Source organism: Sphaerodactylus townsendi, linkage group LG12, assembly GCF_021028975.2.
Source record: "Sphaerodactylus townsendi isolate TG3544 linkage group LG12, MPM_Stown_v2.3, whole genome shotgun sequence".
Taxonomy (NCBI): Eukaryota; Metazoa; Chordata; class Lepidosauria; order Squamata; family Sphaerodactylidae; genus Sphaerodactylus; species Sphaerodactylus townsendi.
This window is the reverse complement of record NC_059436.1, coordinates 32,703,896-32,722,349: the sequence shown is the minus strand read 5'-3', so window position 1 is coordinate 32,722,349 and position 18,454 is coordinate 32,703,896. Positions and strand designations below refer to the sequence as shown.

General features: G+C 41.2%; 1 protein-coding gene across 3 annotated transcripts in view; it reads right to left on the bottom strand.

The window, feature by feature from the left end:
• Window positions 1-18,454, bottom strand: part of NEK6 (NIMA related kinase 6) — an 80,199-nt gene that overhangs the window by 6,157 nt on the left and 55,588 nt on the right. For all 3 annotated transcript variants that reach the window (XM_048513368.1, XM_048513365.1, XM_048513366.1), the window contains exons 6-8: window positions 14,848-14,956; window positions 13,751-13,858; window positions 5,829-5,923 (exon numbers count right to left, since the gene is read on the bottom strand). In XM_048513368.1, the coding sequence (XP_048369325.1) occupies window positions 5,829-5,923; window positions 13,751-13,858; window positions 14,848-14,956 (312 nt within the window). The remainder of the gene's footprint in view (window positions 1-5,828; window positions 5,924-13,750; window positions 13,859-14,847; window positions 14,957-18,454) is intronic.

Sequence of the window (18,454 nt, the reverse complement as noted above, 5' to 3'; positions counted from 1 at the left end):
AGAACAGGCAACAAGGTACCGTGATGGACAGCCTACTTCAAAATAGTCAGAAAAGCCCAAACCTGCTACCGTGTGGGAGGAGCACCCACCTCTTCATCTCTGCCAAGCATACTGAGGGTTCCAGAAATCATACTGATCTTTAAAAGGAAGCGGATGGCCATTTACCAAATTTAGTACAGAAGAGGCCATCACAAGCCAATGCCCATTTTAAATACCTTTTCTGCCTGGGGTCTGGGAACTGACTCGACCCTTTCCCCCTGAAGCAGGCCAAGCAGAGGCAGAAAGCCAGTCCCCACCACCTCTACCCAGGAAAAAAGCCAACAAAACTTCCCCCCTTCCCATTTCCATCTAGCTCTAATAAGGTTTGTCTTCAAAGGGAATGCCGCAAGCAAGCGGCACAGAGGCTCCCAAGCAAGTGCCGTGTCCCCTCAGCAGGCAGCCCACATGGAGCCCCAGCTGCTTATTAATCCATAATGCTATTCAAGGGCTTCCTGTCACTCTCTCTGTCACAAGCTGCCCCGCCACAATGAAGTAATCCTCCTCCTAATGAAGCGCTATTGGATAATGGTTGATATTATCTACTTTGGTCAGAAGATCTTTTAAAACCATTTTGCCGCAAGCTGTGGCAGATCGGCGAGCTTTTTTTTTTACTAGCATTAGTGAAACCAATGCTTTGCACTGCTATTTTAATCAGTTTGATAATTGTTAGTCTTTCGCTCATTATTATGCATGGGGAAAGCCTTCCTAAAGAAAACTCCCTTTCTTCAGACTCTCAGCAAGCCCCCAACAGCATTTAAACAAGAAGGAGAGTCACTATAAGGCAATGCTCTCACCTGTTTTTATGGTTTTAAGAGATATTAGCAGCAACTTCTTAACATCTGTGTGCAGATAAATAATTTGGCAGCAAGGCAAAGGGCTTCTATTTCAACTTGTGAATAGTACATACTAGATCAGGGGTAGGGACGCGAACCAGATGTTCGAAACTACCGATTTCATCGAAAACCGGCCTCTGTCAGCATGGTAATTGAAGCATCGCTGGTGACTTGATGAATTCGATTCGAACATCCTGGAAGGCGCGATTCTATCGTCTGTTATGTCACGGCAAAGGCTACAATTCCCATCAGCCTCTGTCCAGCATGGCCAATTAGTATGCACTGGTAAAGAGCTTGATAAGAACCCTAATTTATCAGTTCTTCTTGTTTTCACAGAACGCTGTGATTTGAGCAATCACCTTGCATTTTTAAAAATACATTACTCCAGGTGAGACTGCAAAACAACAACCCACCATTGTCAGAACTTTGCATACTGAACGTATTTACCTCCAGCCAGACCGGTTCTACAGCATTTCAGTCACACACAAATCAGCTATTTGATACCCCTTTGCTACAGGTCTAGCCTAGCATATCCAATAAGTAAAATATGTGCTCCGCCACTGAGCCAAAGGGAAGGACCTGGTCATAGATGTGTACTGTGAAAATCAAAGCCTCAGAAACAGGTTAGGCAGAAAGCAGTCAGCCTGGAAGCACAATATCTGATGTTCATAACTGTGAGTATAAACCTAAACAGGGGATGGTAATTTCTAGTATGGTCTTCCATGTTTTCTATACTTTCCCATTTCTGCCCGCTAATACCCAGTCTGCTTTAGAAAAGACACTGGGTGGGAGGCTACTGTGTGATGGGAATAGCCATGGTCCTGTGGTTCAAAGCATTCAAGAGCTCTTCTGAACAGCATCTTCATCTGGGGTTTGCTTTTGACAACCAGATTAGAACAATTATAGGGCAATGGCTAGATATTCCTCCGAAACTGACCACCATGCTGGTCTAAAAAGTACAAATGGCACTCTGTGTTTAAATTGATTGTCTTGTTAGAACTGCTAAAGCTATCGCTTGCAGCTATTTTCAGAAACTGGAAAGCTTATTTTTATCTCCTGAAAGTTATCTTGATGACAGATCCCCAAGAGATGGTGACGGCTTCCCACTATTTTGATATGGTTTAATATAAATCAATGTGAGTTTGTAAGTGTCAGGTTCAGGTGACATTATCTGACATCACACACTTTACTCCCTCCCCATAACCCCCGCCCCAATAACACTAGAGTGAATTCCAACTGACATATGCATTTTTCTAGGCAATCTGAAGACAAAAATCCCTCCTGTTTATCTGCACGGTAAGGAAGAATGCTGTGGAAAGCAACTTACAGCCAGCCAATCATTGCTTCCCCCACTTTTAACAAAGCTAGAACCCGTTCTCGGCACTGACATTTTCTGTGGAATTCAGTGTGTGTGTGTGTGTGTGTGTGTGTGTGTGTGTGTGTCAGGGGGGAGATATGGGATGTTAATTCACACCTCATTAGTGGATGTGAATAGATAGGGATTGCCATCCATTACAACTGAGTAGCTGTGTTCACACTTCAACTGAGCCCACGTAGAAGAGTGTTTGCTCAGGGGCAGGCTACATGTGTGAACAAGCCTCCCTGGCACAGCATTCACAGATGAGCTCATCTAGCAAAACCAAAAGCCAACCAAAGTACGACACAGGAAAAGAACCCAACCAGACTGCTCCCATTCCAGAGGAAAGGCCATCATTTGTGGAAAAATCCTGACAACAGTCTTAAGGGTTTGTTCACCACCTGAGGCTGGCTCTGAAAGAGACAGTTGAGAGGACCTGTTACGTCCATCAAAAGCTGGCATGTAAACCAAATATTTATTTCTTTAATTTATACCCTGACTCTCTCCCAAAGGGGAGTGATGTCCATCATTCTCCTCCCCTACATCTTATCCTCACAACTACCCTGTAAACTTGATTAGGCTGAGAGTGTCTGAGAACCCCATGACCACGCAGCAAACTTTCAAGGCCGAGTAGGTGTTTGAACCTGGGAGTCCCAGATCCTAATCCAACACACTAACCAAGGGATCCCCAGTCTTTTTAACCATGGGGACTCCAATTTTGATAGGAGGTGTTGAGTACCACTTCAAAATGGATACCACAGGTGGCAGAGTGATATGCAGTAGGTTGTTGTGGGTTTTCTGGGCTGGGTGGCAGCGGTCTGGTAGTTTTAGCTCTTAACGTGTCGCCTACATCTATGGCCCGCATCTTCGGAGGCATGTCGCCGTGTGATGTGTTTTTCTTCATGGGAGTTTTCTCCGGTCCTTTCTTTTTTAACATGATACCATCTGCCTTGTGGGGCTCCTGGTAATCCACAACAGAAAACCTTATTTTGAGGTGGTTTCTTCCCTCCAGTGAGGCCTAGACATAGTTCCCCCTCTCCACACCCTGCAAGGGATCAGACCTCAGGAAGCCCTATTGCTGCTTGACTAGAGACAGCAGAGACCCCTCACAAAGGTTCTCCCAAGTTAGTTGAAGTTCAGGCTATGCCACTTGTTTTTGCTGCTGTGTCCTTCCGCTGGGAGGTGAGTGGATTGGTTCCTTGGGTGTGTGAGGGTCAAACTGCTCCCAGGCCAACTTCTGCTAACACAAAAGACCCAGGACCAGTCTGCTCAGCAGCAAACTAAACAGGCTTCTTCTTAGGGAGTCTTTCACGCTGCAATACACAAAGGGTCTCTGGAAAAACTGAGAGGCAAGTGCTTCCTGGGTGGCTACATCCATGCCCTGAGGGCTGGCAACTGGAAGGGAACTCTGTAACTTGCTTACCCATCTGTTTCTAGGAGGAGGCTTGCTACCCGTTATGGCCTGAAGGCCAGGGTGATTGAGCTTGCACAAGACAAGCAGAGAGCTATTAGAGTCATGCTGTGCTGCTCTCCCAAAGGCTACTTAAGCCCTGCAGCAGAAGCTCATTGATTTCATTTATTGACTTCCCCTGATATTTCTCGGGCTCTTTTTTATGCACCCTGCACACAGTGCTTTTGCACACTGCCAACAAATTAATCAGCACGAAACCCTAACAAAAGCACATTGTCTTGTTAAACAAGTCTCTCTGTTATACCAGGTGAGAGACTCCCTCTCTATTCCAGCAACACACCTCAAGAAACTCCCCCTTCATGTACTCAAAAGGTTTATATCACTCTCCTCAAATCTCAGCACAAAAAGAAAGGGGTCCTCTTCTGATTTGGGAAAACAGCTGTTTGTCCTCCGTTCCCCCAAAAGACAGCGGAAGCTGCAAGTGGCCCCAGAACACAATCCTGCAAATTACTTAGTTTGAAACCACAAAAATAAAACATAGCAAAAGTATTGGGCCTTCAGAGGCATTACTAGGACATCTTGACTGACATCTGCTGGCAGATCTTTAGGAGACTCTACCTCAAGCCCTCATACTTTTTTTTTTAAAAAACCCTCAGTTTAACAAAGGCAGTGATGAATAGCAAACTAGAGGAAGAGCTCAGATTCCTTCACCCGCAATTACTCACAGGCAGCTCCATTCCAGCCTGCACTTCTCAGCCCAACACACGTTCAGTTCTCTCATTTAAAATAAATCTCCTCAAACTGGGATATTCTTACGTGCTATTCATATTAGAGACCTTAGTTTCAAATCATACTTTTACAAACACTGGACCCACAAGGACATTCAGGGGCATATTATTTTCCCCTTCAACTCTATTTCTTTTTCTTTTCTTGGCAATCACCACAGCCTCTCCCCCTTCCCTGCTTCCTACTCTCCTTCTCACCACCAGCTAACTTACCTTTATCTGTTCACATCTTCAGCTTTCCCACTTTCTCCCTAGTAGCCCCTACCTGGAGAAACTATGGCTCAGTTGTGTCATACCTGCTGCTGGGTGGGGCCCAGTTTTACTGGGATGAACTTGTAAAGACTTGTTCGCAGGGTAGGGTGGGGAAGGGAGTTTGCTTTCCCCTATATTTTTCTCCCAACACTATTTCTTCTTTCTGCCCATTTCTTTCCATTTTATCCTCACAATAAGCCTATGGTAAGTTAGGGGGAGAATATGTACTGGGCCCACAGTTATACAACAAGCTTCTATGTGCTATACGCGGGGATGCCTTTGAGGATGGAGCTGATACAGAATATGGCAGCTCGTCTTCAGACTAGATCACATCGTTCCTATTCTGAGGAGTCTGTACTGGCTTCTGATCCACTACTGGATTCAATTCAAAGTGCTAATGCTAACCCATAAAGCCCTACACAGCTTTGGTCCTGGGTACCTGCGAGAGCACCTCTGCCCATATACTCCTGCTCAGGAGCTGAGATTGGAGGGGGAGACCTGCCTGGCTTTCCCGTTCCCTTTGGAGGTGAGGGGGGTGGGGCCAGCCCACAGGGCCTTCTCTACAGTGGTCCCTACACTGTGGAATGCCTTCTCTCTAGAAGTTTGACAGGTGCCTACTCTCTTGGAGTTTCAATGCCAGGCAAAGACTGTCCGCTTCACCTGGGCAATTGGCTGACTCCCTTCATTTGGAATACGCAGTTCCAGAATTAAACAGGTACTCGATCTCAGAAGCTAAGAAGGGTTGGTCCAGGTTAGTATGTGGAAGGGGAAACAACCATGGAAGTCTAGGGTTGCTACACAAAGGCAGGCAATGGCAAACTAACTCTGAACATCTCTTGCCTTAAAAAGCCTACAAGGTCACCTAAGTCAGCTGTCACTTGACAGCTCTTTTCATCACTCATTAAAACAAATTGGCTTCATCCCTACTTTTTTGCCAAGAATGTCTGATGCAAGACTTCAAAAATCCTGGGAGCTGCTTGGTCACCAAAAACTAGACGTTGTTTTCACATGTACACATATATTGCTGGAACACTTTGCTATTAACAATAATTAGAACTATATACAATTAAATCTTTTTGTTCAATTCATTCATTTTTACTCATTTCTATCTTTCCATATTGTATATGAATATTAAAGAGAGATATGCTTACCTCATACAATAAACAGCCCAAAGACCAGATATCTGATTTAAAGTTATAGCCATTTTCATGAATTCTTTCTGGGGACATATAGTAGGGTGTTCCCACTGTAAGACAGAAGCCAAGAAAAAGGAATTACCTTCCAGGACAAGGCAAGTCAAAACCCCGAACCCTCATGTGTACTATGAGACACTCGCAACTCAGGCCAGCCCTGATTCTGCTGGAACTTCACAGAGTTTCACAAGGCAATCGTACAACAAACTAAGTGAAAAGTGTGTTTGGAATGTGTTTTAAATCCTGGTTTGGTTCTATTATCAACATGCTTACTATTTTCCTCTCAGTATCTCACAGAATCCCTGCCTAACAATGTGTCTGACTAGAGCTTTCAAAAAGATAAACCTGTCACTGCAGACTTATCATTGTTCGTGCTAACAGTTAGCCATATGTAAAATGCTTCTCAGTAGCATGCTTACTTTATGGTAATTCTCTCATTCATCTTTGAAACATGGTAGGAATTGGCCCATGGTCACACACAAGTGTCTTCACCTGGATGGCCCAGCCTAGGCTGATCTCATCAGATCTCGGAAGTTAAACAGGGTTGGCTCTGGTTAGTACTTGGATGGGAGGCCACAAAGAAATCCAGGGTTGCTATACAAAGGTAAGGCAATAGTAAACCATCTCTTGCCTTAAAAACCACTTGAGAAGTTGCCATAAGTTGGCTGTGACTTGAACTTTCTACCATTACCCACCCAGAAATCCTCAAGAAGGCATCTCAACCAACATCTTCCAATGGAAGACTACAGAACCATCATTATGACCCACTTCTCACTCTTTTGTCCACATCCTCTTTCTAGTTGTTCTTAGACAGACACAATAAGCAAGAGATGCTAAAGAGTGTGACAGCTCTTTCCTGGATTGAAAGTTATGCAAGTGATCTGTGTGAAACTCCAGTCCAGAGCTGCTGCCTTCATTCTGTGATTGTAGGCTTCCCAGAAGCACATGACTGACCACTGTTGAAAACAGAGAACTTAATTAGGTGGTCCTTTAATCTTGTCCACAGAGACTCTCCTACACAAAGCTAGACATGACAGCATCTTTGTGTCAAACATGGGGTTGCCACTGCCATTTTGAAACCTAAAATGGGTGATTCAAAAATTGTACAGGGAAGGTGGTCCTTTAATCTTGTCCACAGAGACTCTCCTACACAAAGCTAGACATGACAGCATCTTTGTGTCAAACATGGGGTTGCCACTGCCATTTTGAAACCTAAAATGGGTGATTCAAAAATTGTACAGGGACCCAATCCTCATTGTGCCTGCAGCACAGTGGGAAGAACTCCCCTCCCCCTGCAGCTGTTTCAGAACTTGAAAAAGCATGGGCGGCGGGTGGGGGAGAAATAGTGTCTCATCCCACTGCTCTGGAAGTCCGATTAGAATCAGGCACTCAGAACAATATTAAATTCCTTATTTTAGACTTTTTAATGGTCTGGTGTCCCTATGGTGGATAGGAGGATGTCATTACACCTTAGAAACAGTGCTTAACTTAAAACAGGGGTACCAGATGTCTATAGTTATAAAGCCATGAATTTTTATCTTTCTAAGTGAAGGAAAATAGAACTGTCTATGCCCAGTGACACTGGTTTCGTTTAAAGCTGTACACAGCAACAAAAACTGAACATCCTCACCAATAAAACTCTGACATTCCAGTGCCAGACAAAGGAAGCACACTTGAGACCCAGGATTCCACCGTTCATTTATACAGCAAAGCTTTTGACCGTATGGATCATGGTTTTAAAAGAAATGTGCATGTTACAACATGTGATTGTATTGATGTGCAACCTATATTCCGAACTAGAGGCTACTGTTAGGACAGAATATGGAAAAACAGAATGGGTTCTAGTTGATAAAAATGTCAGACAAGGATTATTTTACCTCCCTATCTGTTCAATCCATGCGAAGAACATATAAGAAAAACTGGATAAGACTTACATGAAGGTGGAGTGGAAATTGGCGGAAGGAACATTAACAATTTGACATGCACACAATACCATGTTAGTGGCAGAAAACAGTGAAGATTTGAAACAACCACTGATGAAAGTTAAAGCAGAAAGTTCCAAAGCAGGATTACAGCCAAACATCAAGAAGACAAATATAATGACCACTGTGGAATTAAACAGCTTTATGACTGATGCTGAAAAAATATAAACTGTTAAAAATTTTCTGTTGGGGTAGCCACCTTTTTTCAGCTTTGGGTTTAATAAACCCAGAAACTTCCTAGCTTTTCTCTGAAAAATTTCAGGTTATTACATCTGAACCCTAGAGCTGGATGGGTCCAGCTTTAACTACAGACTCCACCTCCAAAGTCCATGTGACTTCAGAGGCAAAGATTGGGAAGTAGAGTCAGCAGTTTTAAGCATATTTGGAAGCAGAGTTAAAAAAAAATGAGTTATAGATCAAATCAAGTCTGAACTCTCCCTGGTAGCTAAAGGACCAAACTGAAGTTACTGTACTTTGGTCACATTATGAGAAGACAAGACTAAGTGGAAAAGACAATAACGCTTCACAAAGTTGAAGACAGAAGGAAAAGAGGAAGACCCAACATGAGATGGTCACAACCCTCAGTTTGCAAGATCTGAGCAAGGTTGTTAAAGTCACTCATTCATTCAGAAGTCATTCATTCATACAGTAGCCATATTTATTTATTTATTTATTTATTTATTTATTTATTCATTCATTCATTTATTATTTAAATTTATAGACCGCCCAATCCCCAAGGGGTTGGAAGTTGGAAGTATTGGAATGTTGGAAGTATACTTAAGAAATACATGCAGTCCATTCATAGAAGATGAATGGGAACAAAAGATGGAAAGTTACACTTGCTGTTTATAACTCTTTATTCAAAATAGTATTGTCATTGACATAACTTCCGAAAAAGGCCTTTGAACAAAGCAGAATGACAGCGTGTATTACATGAATGAGTGTGTCAGGTTTCATGATTTCTGTGTGCTAAATTGTGCTATGACATTAAGTAGGTCTATGGAACAGTCTTTGCTTCCCTCAACCCAACCAATCTACCTAGCACATTTACCTATCATTATTGTGAAGTTGTCAGCAATGGATGAACAGACAGAAATCAGGGTAGGAGGAAGGAAAGACAGACAGACAGACAGATCCATCAATTGTTGGATAGCTTTGATTATGTCAATTGCAATGAAGTTACTAAATTCTTGCTTGAAATTACAAAAAAAAACCACGGTTAATCAGAATGAATCAGATGAATTACTCTTTAACCTCAAGATAATGCTATGCAATCAATATATTAGCTTAATTCATTCTATCTCTTTTTTTAAAAAGTTACGTTTATTTGTTCACAATGACTTGTAATTCCTGTACTGTTTCAATTGTATATATGCCTAATAAAGGATGTGGAATGGAAAGGACAGAAACATTAATTTTTAAATAAGGGCCAGAATAAAAGACTGACAAGCCCAATTGTCTTTATAGTCTGTCCAGCATTGAGTGGGAATATCTTGTAATGAGCATCTTCTAGGAAAGTGCACAAGATTTCCAATTTAATCAGCTGGACCTCAGCAATGCATTACATCAGCCAATTTGACAAGAGGAGGCTAATCGGAGACTATTAACCAGAAAGTTTCCTTTGATTTGCCCTGCAGAGAAGAAGTAATACTGGGGGTAAAAGAACAGCTGATGAAGCAAGGCAGGTTGAAGCCAGAGAGGTGGGGGTTCTGGACGTTGAATTTCATTCACAGAACACCAGGCTAACTGCCTGTTTATTTCAGGCACAAATTGTGGCTTAAAGCTCTCTGATTGCCGATGCTGCTCAGTTTGCTTTCTGTGGCAAGCCCCATTTTACTAGGAATTTTATCATTACTCTTCCCAAGTTGGAAGAAGAGCAAAACCCAACTCAAAAACTTTTAAGCACGCTCTTCTGATCATGGACATCAAGCCACTACTATACGGAAGATGGCTCTTTACATTTTAAGCATGTTCAGAAGATTACATGGTGGTTGATAAAAAAAATATTGTTTTTAATATTGTAATATTGTAATTTATAATGCCAATAAAGGCTTCTGTCTGTAAAAAAAAGAATTCACATTTGTTCAAAAGTTTAATGTAGTAATACAAAATAGTTGTAGGAAAGTTGTAAAAGGGGCTTTATGGCTGCCAATCTTGATCCGAGATTGCAAATGCCTTAGCAGACCAGGTGCTCGGGAGCAGCAGCAGGCCATTGCTTTCACATCTTGCATGTGAGCTCCCAAAGGCATCTGGTGGGCCACTGTGAGTAGCAGAGTGCTGGACTAAATGGACTCTGGTCTGATCCAGCAGGCTCTTTCTTATGTTCTTAAGTTTTCAATTGCATGGTTGACTGCCAAGGATTTATCTATGACCATGATCATTTTCAAACAAATTTATGAACCATTAATTATTTTTATACCAATTATTTTAAAATTTGCTTTCATGTATCAGTTTTTGTATTCATTATTGCAATTGATGGGCTGCTGAGAAGGTCCACTTTGGGTCAAAAGGCAGATCAGAATATCTGAGGCAGAAATATACCACAAATCTGTTTCTCAAATAATAATGTAAACTTTATTGTTAATGCTAAAACAGTCAATGAGGCTTAGTGGAGATACTTTGGTTTGAATCTGGATTCAAGATGCTCCTCTATCATGAACTTACTAGAACAGCTCAGAAATACATCATCTCAGAAATAGCAGCCACCAACTCATTAATACATACTCAAAAGATTGTACTATGTCTTTTAAAAGTTGCACTATAAGGGAAAATATTAAGACTAACACACAAGTTGGGTTTTAAATGTCCACTCACAGTTTTGGTTATATATATAAAAATGTGTTCCAGAAGTCTCAGTTACTACCAAGAAAGCACGCCACAGGTTCAAGAGACAAACTCACTTAATTTAATGTTAATTCCCAACCATTCTCTAGCAAACTTTACTTGAATCAGCAAAGTTTTAATTCCACAGAAACCAATAAATAATCCTATGATAAACAAAATTCAAACTGGGCTTCAATGGGTACTCTAACACCGAGATGCTGCTGGTCTTGTGCAGAGAACTAGTCCTAATCCTTGCTGAGAGCCCTACCTGGAATTGCAGGGTGGTCATGCCAGCATAATAATAGGAGGATGCTTATGTTTTCCAGTTTTCTTGCTCATCAGAAATAGGATCCACATATGAGCAGTTTTAATGGATAAAGCTGAGGGTCCACAAAGTCCCGCATCCTGTTTCTCACGGTCACCCAGTAAAAGATGCTGGAAAGCCCACAATCGCATATTGTCTCTGAACATGGAAGATCCATTTAACCATCATGGCTAACAGCCACTGACAAATATCTCCTCCTCCATGAATTTGCCTAAATCTACAGCAGTCTAAGCAAGTGGACATCTTAACATCTTATGAAATAAACTCCACAGGTGACTTATGCATTTTATGTAGTCTTCTAACTTAAATCTATTGCCATCAATTTCAGTGTTGAGACTGAGCTCTAAATGTACAAGCCAACTGTATGTACCTCTAACCATCCCGGTCAACTGCATGACCGTTCTTCTAAACTAAGAAAGCTACTCTCCAAGAGAAGGAGGAAACACAATCAATGGATCCTAATGCCCAAAAGATGTAACGTCATGGCAGTTTTTACATTCAAGGCTTGATATTCGATGCACCCCCTAAATGGGACCTTCAGAAAGAATTTCAGTCTATGGAAAAAAACCCACACACTTTATGTAGTTGGGAGCTGTGCCTCAGATGTCTCAAACAAACACCGATGCACCCCTATGTGAATCTGAAGTAGAATAATTCAATATTCCTCACACGGAACTGGTCAGAACTTCAGCATAAGCTGTAAGAAGAATGAATAGTGTTAAAGAAACATAAGGACTTGTATAGATAAGAGTGAATGAACTTTAGTTAGAAAGGACTTTGCATTCAATGGGTGTGCTGCAGGGTCTTCACTGTCCCTACATTTATTCCCTGAAGGAGCAGCTTAAAATAAAATATCCCCTGGCAAAAAAGCACATGGGTATATATGAGGCTTTCTGCTAAACTACAGCTGAATCAATACTGCTCTTATGAAGAAAGTATCGTGCCTTCTGGAAGCAACAGGCTGATGGTCAAAGAAGTAGCAGTAACAGAATGCTGCATGCATGTTTGAATAAAGCCAATGTCACCATTATTTCTGTGGGGTTGATTGCTCAAACATGCTTCCCTTCCATGTTTGAATAAGGTTTTGGGGGCTTACTGGCATTAAGGACTCCAAGTGCAGAATGATGTGCACCTGAGTTTATTCCGCCAGTCTGCTGTCAGGTATTTGTTTAAGTGGGCCTCACCCTGTCTTGCTTTATGTATGCTGACTTGCAGCGAAGAAATAGCAGCCTCAAAACCCAGCCATGTAATTTGTCGTGCAGAGCCTGCTGCTGCTCCAAGCGAGACATTCGCTTGTATCTTGCAAGAAGTGTATGGGCAAATCTTTCATTTTTCTTTCATTACCCCGGCATGTACTGTCACTTAATTTTTATGTATGCAATCCTTCCTGACAAATATGATCTGCTGCTGGGTAATTCGTTTGACGTTCATTCTGTTCCTTGCTCTAATTACGGCTTCCATTTCTGACACAGAGGCGTCTATGCTGCCACAGCCAGGAGTACACCTGTCAGACAAGTTATGGTACTGCCTAATGCCCTTTTATGCCAGTCTGATGTTAGCAAATACAAAGGAAAAAAAATTAGGTAATCTATTTGCATAAGCCCTGTGCTCAATTCATGGGTCAGCAGCCTTAGATATTGGAGTTCAAGATGGTTGCCAGGGCAACACTGAAATAGGAAAAAAAAACCCAATATCACAGGCGGAGCAATTGTGCATATGCATTTGCCACTGCCTCTTAAAAAATTGTAAGTTTCTATATTAAACTACACCTGCAAGATTGTGCCGCCAAAAAACAAATAGCATGGCAAAGCACTTTAAATCAGGTAGGATTTCAGGGTTTATTCTGACTGTTAAATGAAAAAGCCTTCAGAATACAAAAATGCCGACCTGTATGTCAGGTGTACGAGGGAACTAACTTGGGTTTTGCTGCCATTCAATTGCCTGTGGACTTCATTCCTGGATGCCATTTCCCTGATGTGTAGTAATAGGGTATGGGTTCCTCTCAATTCGAACCTCTGACATTGGCTGCCTGGCTTCTGGGTAACCCAAGATCCCATGTTCTAATTTATGCTTAATAACTACAACAGTCAAATAGGGATGAATTCATTGCACTTGACATGAACTCATTTTTGCCCTCAGCTTAAGCAATTTTGAATGGCTATCAAGAAGGAGGCTTCCTCAGTATGGCTTGCTCCCACACATACCTGAAGAGTAGCATTTTTGCCATTTTCTGCACATTTTACAAGAACGCATAAAATGGCTTCACTATAGCAAACCAAGGGCTATTCACCTACTCTATAAATGCCAAAGTTTCAGGCTATGATGGGGCAACAACTTGTTCTAAAAAAAATAAATTAAGATGAACTCAAAGTGATTATGAGGAGCAGCACAAAGAAGTTTGGTCAGATGAGCATCCCATGAAATGGATTGTTAAGAAAAGGACATCAGGCGCACACGCAAAGACTTCTAATGCAGGCACACAAGATGTTTGGAACATGTTAATACCATCCAGGAGGTCACTTCACAGCTTGGCTGTTTAATCAGCACTTATTTATTTGAAAAGCCTGCCCCATCCCAAGAGTTTGGAGTGTTGCAGAAAATACATCTAGTGAAGCTTCAAGATTTGACCATAACAAAGAAAACTGAACCATTAAATAGCTTTAAAAAGAAGCTATTTACATTTTTCAAGTTGAAATGCCAACTGAGCTGGGTTATCATTAACACATAATAAATAAATAAATAAACATTACCTAAGGAATGTGCAGCAGTGGTTTTGGAGCTAAAGAAGCGACCCAGTCCAAGATCTCCTAGCTTCACTGCTCCAGTAGCTGTTATAAACACATTGGCTGGTTTTATGTCTGGAAAACAGGAGAGAGAAATATGGTCAAATTCCCCAGTTTCCCCAGTTTGTAACCTCATTCATAGATCTCCCAAAGCATTTTCTTATTTCTTTTTAAAAGCAGGAACATTTCTCAATATATTGTGCATACCAAGTAGAAAGTTGCAGGGAAACATAAACATCTTTCCCTCAAACAAAAGGCAATATATTTTGCCTGTGTTAAAAAAGTGAAACTGTTCATATCAAGAGCACTCCTCCCTTTAATTCTAGAAATATTGTGTGTTGGTAAGGATGTCACAGCTGGGAGGTTTGCAGAAGGTTTCTAAAGCACCAGTTTCACATCTGTAAAACAGGAAAAGAAATAGTAGCCTGCCTCATAAGTCTCCTGCACTGTTTACAATGAGATGAAAGGAAAGCCCTTTGAGATCTATTGATGAAAAAGCACTATACAGAAACCTTGAAAGAACAGAATACTATGTGGATTCAGCAAAATGTTTGCTACATCTAAAAGATGACAAATTTGAGAACGGCAGCAGGACAAGCATCTGTTCCTTTGTGGCACATTTGTATTCCCTAAAGTGTCTTTCTTTCAAAACACTGACTGTGCATTTAAAAAAAGAAAGAAGATGGCTTTTTGGAGGGAGTCTACTATCTGCATTAGTCCAGAGACTCTAACGAGGACTCCCACGCTGAAAGGTCACTGTTGCTCAGAGTTTGCTATACCCTCAACATTAATGCCTCTGCCACCATTCTAATTGAGGCTTTGACACTTCTACCACATATCGGTGATGGTGACTGGAGGCAACTCATCTTCATAATCCCCCTGATCAGCTTAGGCTGAATGCTGTAACAGTCAGGCATCAGGCACAAGGAGAAATTCATCTTGCAAGCTCCACTGTCTCTCTAAACACACTGGCTGAACATCAGCATAATTGTTTTTGAATGCAGGCACTTACTAATTGGAACATTATACTATTATCCAGCAAAAAGAGACTGAATTAATGTTACCTCTGTGCATCACCCTGCGGGAATGCATGTGTTCAACTGCACTGCACAACTGCACAAAGTATTTCCAAACCGTCCTTTCCGGGATTAGCCGCTTCTGCTTTTTAAAATACTGTGGAGAGAAAATAAAAACAAGATGCATAAAGCAGCTACATGTCCCTGGGTCTATGTTGGCAAGGCGAGCATGACTGCCAGCTGCCACCTTGCCAGTGTCCTCAAGACCATCAGCAGAGAAGCTCAGTTTCCTCTTAGCAGTTAACTCCTTGCCTGTGTGTATAAACTTCAATGCAATTCACTAATTAACAGCATTATGAAAAAGATGCTTAAATAGGTTTGACATTTTTGAATGGACACCAATTATAATTAGCATTAATCTAGTTAATTACCATGCAGAACATATTTAATGCCTCAAAACAACAAATGTCGGGCATACTTTGTCTGAAGAAACAAAAGGATTTCTCTTTTTTTTAAAAAAAAAACCCCTGAAGATGTTCATCATTTGTTTTCACCATAACAGAAGAATTCTCTAGCAAGTCAACAAGCGCTAGAATATTGAGCCATAGAATAATCCTCCAGTTCAGGTGTAGCAGAACTCTCTCAGCAACCACACACAGGTATAAAAGCCCAGGAAAACTGACACAATCCAAATCAAGGAAGTCACAGGATATCTTGCATATTTATACAGTATCTCTCCAAATGTACTGAGCAACACTGGAGCCTGCGTACACATCTGTGCAACAGAGATTCTGCAAACAGAATTAAGCAAATCAGTATTCATGTTGTGCCTCGTTTGTTGACTATTCTGCTTTCACTATCTATTTTCTTCCAAGGATTTGGAATTCTGGCAATAAATAAGGCTGCAAAAGAAAAAGTGGCTGGACGAGAAATAATTCCTAGGAACAACATAGTAATGGGGGGGGGGGGGGATAGGGCACTGAACCTGCTTTCACGGCAACCCCCTGAATCACAAAGACTGACCATCGCCTACAGGCTGGAGACTCAAAGTAACATATAAGTTTTGGCACAGATAATAGACGCCACATTTACACACAGAGCATACCCACCCCCATGAACCAACAATCAACATTTCTTCCTATTTCAGCAGGTCCCCCAATATTATGCTTTTTACTAGAGCTGTAGCCACATTGTTCATTAGATGCCAGATACTAGGTTTCCCTGATGTTAGTGAACTTATGGCAATAATCATCCTCCTGTCTCAGGAGCTGAGCCTTCCTGAACTATTTCTAGAAAACACTGAGGGCAGGGCCTACGGATGCCATGGAGCCACCAATACTTTTACTGATGCCTGCCAGGTTTTTTTACAAAGTTCAGGCCAGCAGGGTTTCTGTCCAGCAGTGCTTCTGATTGGCTGTGCAGATTTTTATAAATAGCTTCCATAGCTGTTGCTACCATAGAACAAGGATCTTCAATGTAAGACTAAAGGTAAGCTGTGTGTATGGAAGAAATTCTTTTTAAACAACAAGCTAATTTTAGAAAGCATTATGTTTTGAGTTTCTTTCTGAAATGCTGAAGAGTTTTTGCATAGCCTCGCTCTTTTGAGGCTGGCATTTTGAGGCTGGCGTTACCTCCAGGGATTGCCATTTTGAGGCTATGCCCACTCTCCTGTGTCAAAATTCCAAAGGTGCCCACAGGCTCAAAAACGTTGGGACACCTAGATGAGGGTGTGCCCAGAGGTGCCAAACATTTTAGAGGAGGCAGATGTGGAAGGACTTGTTTGGGGCAGAAATACAGACCTCAGCTCAAGGGCAACCCTGAGTTCTGCTCCACAGCCAAAGGGGGACATTTGCAAAGAGTGGATGGGACCTCAGCTACATAAAGGCACGTCTCATGTTTTGCTGTAGTTGTTCTCTTCATGCTTTCATTAGGCTTCCTGTGAGAGCCAGCGTGGTGAAGTGGTAAGAGAGTTGGATTAGGATCTAGGAAATCTAGGTTCAAATCCCCACTTTGCCACGGAAGCTTGCTGAGTGACCTTGGGCTGGTCCCATGCTCTGGTCCCATGTTAAAACAGAGGAGAGGAGAATGATATAAGCCACTTTGGGATTCCATTTGGGACAAAGGCAGGATATAAATAAGTAAGCACTCCCCCTTCGGGTCACACTCTGTAGTTCTGTGCTTTGGGTTGTACTGCAATCACTTTCATCCACACTTGACGCCAACTTTAGTTTTAGACCACCACACCATCTTTATGATTTTCAATAGTGAACCTGAGACAGTCAGTGAAAGCAGGTGGAGTTTAGAAACTTGTCACCATACATTCAAATAGAACTTCAATCCCTTCGGGCACTTCCAAGGTAAAACTGTCCTGGAGCTAAACTGCCTTGCCCAGAGCCCAGGGAATCCTATGAATTTTAGTCATAGTAGCTTTTGCCAGCATTTCAAAACAAAGCCTAGTATGAGATACTGCAGAGCAGCAGAGGGCTAAAAGTATTATTTATTCCTTAACACTAGTTTCATTCTCAAAGAAACGTGTAGGGTAGGGTATACGAGGCCACAATTAGCAATCTTCTTAAATGTCATGTCCAATAAGATTTCCCTGACATTTAACAGAAAGTCAAAATTCTCCAGTGGGTTGTACTGCAAGCAACTCTCAGTTACATCAGCTTTATAATACCTCATAAATAATGCAGATGACAGGGGCAGAGCAAAGAAGATCCCTGAGTTTGGGTGTATTGGTTTTAAAACCATATTCTCAGTATCGCTACTGCTATTTCTGCCACCTCCCTTAACACGCAAGACAGAAATGAGGAGGAAGTGGTAGGTGTTTCCTGACAATTAAAGTCTCAAAACCTGAATCTTTCCTTTCAATGGTATAGTGCACAGTAAGTATATATGTAAGAGGCACAGTAATAAACCTTTAGCAGAGATGCAAGGAAATGGGATGTATTTTCACACATGTAGCTCTTCTTCAGATGCAATGATAGTTAGCACATGGAGGAAACTCAAGAAATACATAAACCAAGAAGCAGACCAAAGCTGTAAAAATACTTTATTTCCAAAAGTTCTTATTAATTCCAGAGTTTTACAAAAATTAAAAGGAAAATATTTTACAGATTAATATAATAAATTTTCATCTGAATATTAGATGAATCTAAGCACTGACAATACTCAGTTTGAGAAAGCCTTCGTTATCAGCCAAACAAACAGAACATTATAATTTTATAACATTAATATCCACATTAATACAATGGTAAAGAGGAGAGGGATTTATATAATGCTATTTCCACTTATATCATATTTATCCTTTATATTTTAATTAATCAGTTATTATCTAATCTACAGTAAACTAAAGCAACAAAAGCCTATCTATATTAAATCTATTTTAAATCAAAATATCATTTCTACATTCCAGCCCATTAAACCCCTAATATTAGAATTAATCAATTATTCTTTTAATCACTTATTCAAAGCATCATAGCATCATTAAGTAAAAATATCATTAGGACATATTTGAACAATATATGAACGTCCACTCATAAAATTCCTGTTTTGGCTTCCTGTTTACAAGGCTAGTAAGTTTTGTCACGGTAGCATATTCTCATCTTCTTTTCCCAAATTTCTTCATCAGAACATTTTTCTGCTTTCTATTTAA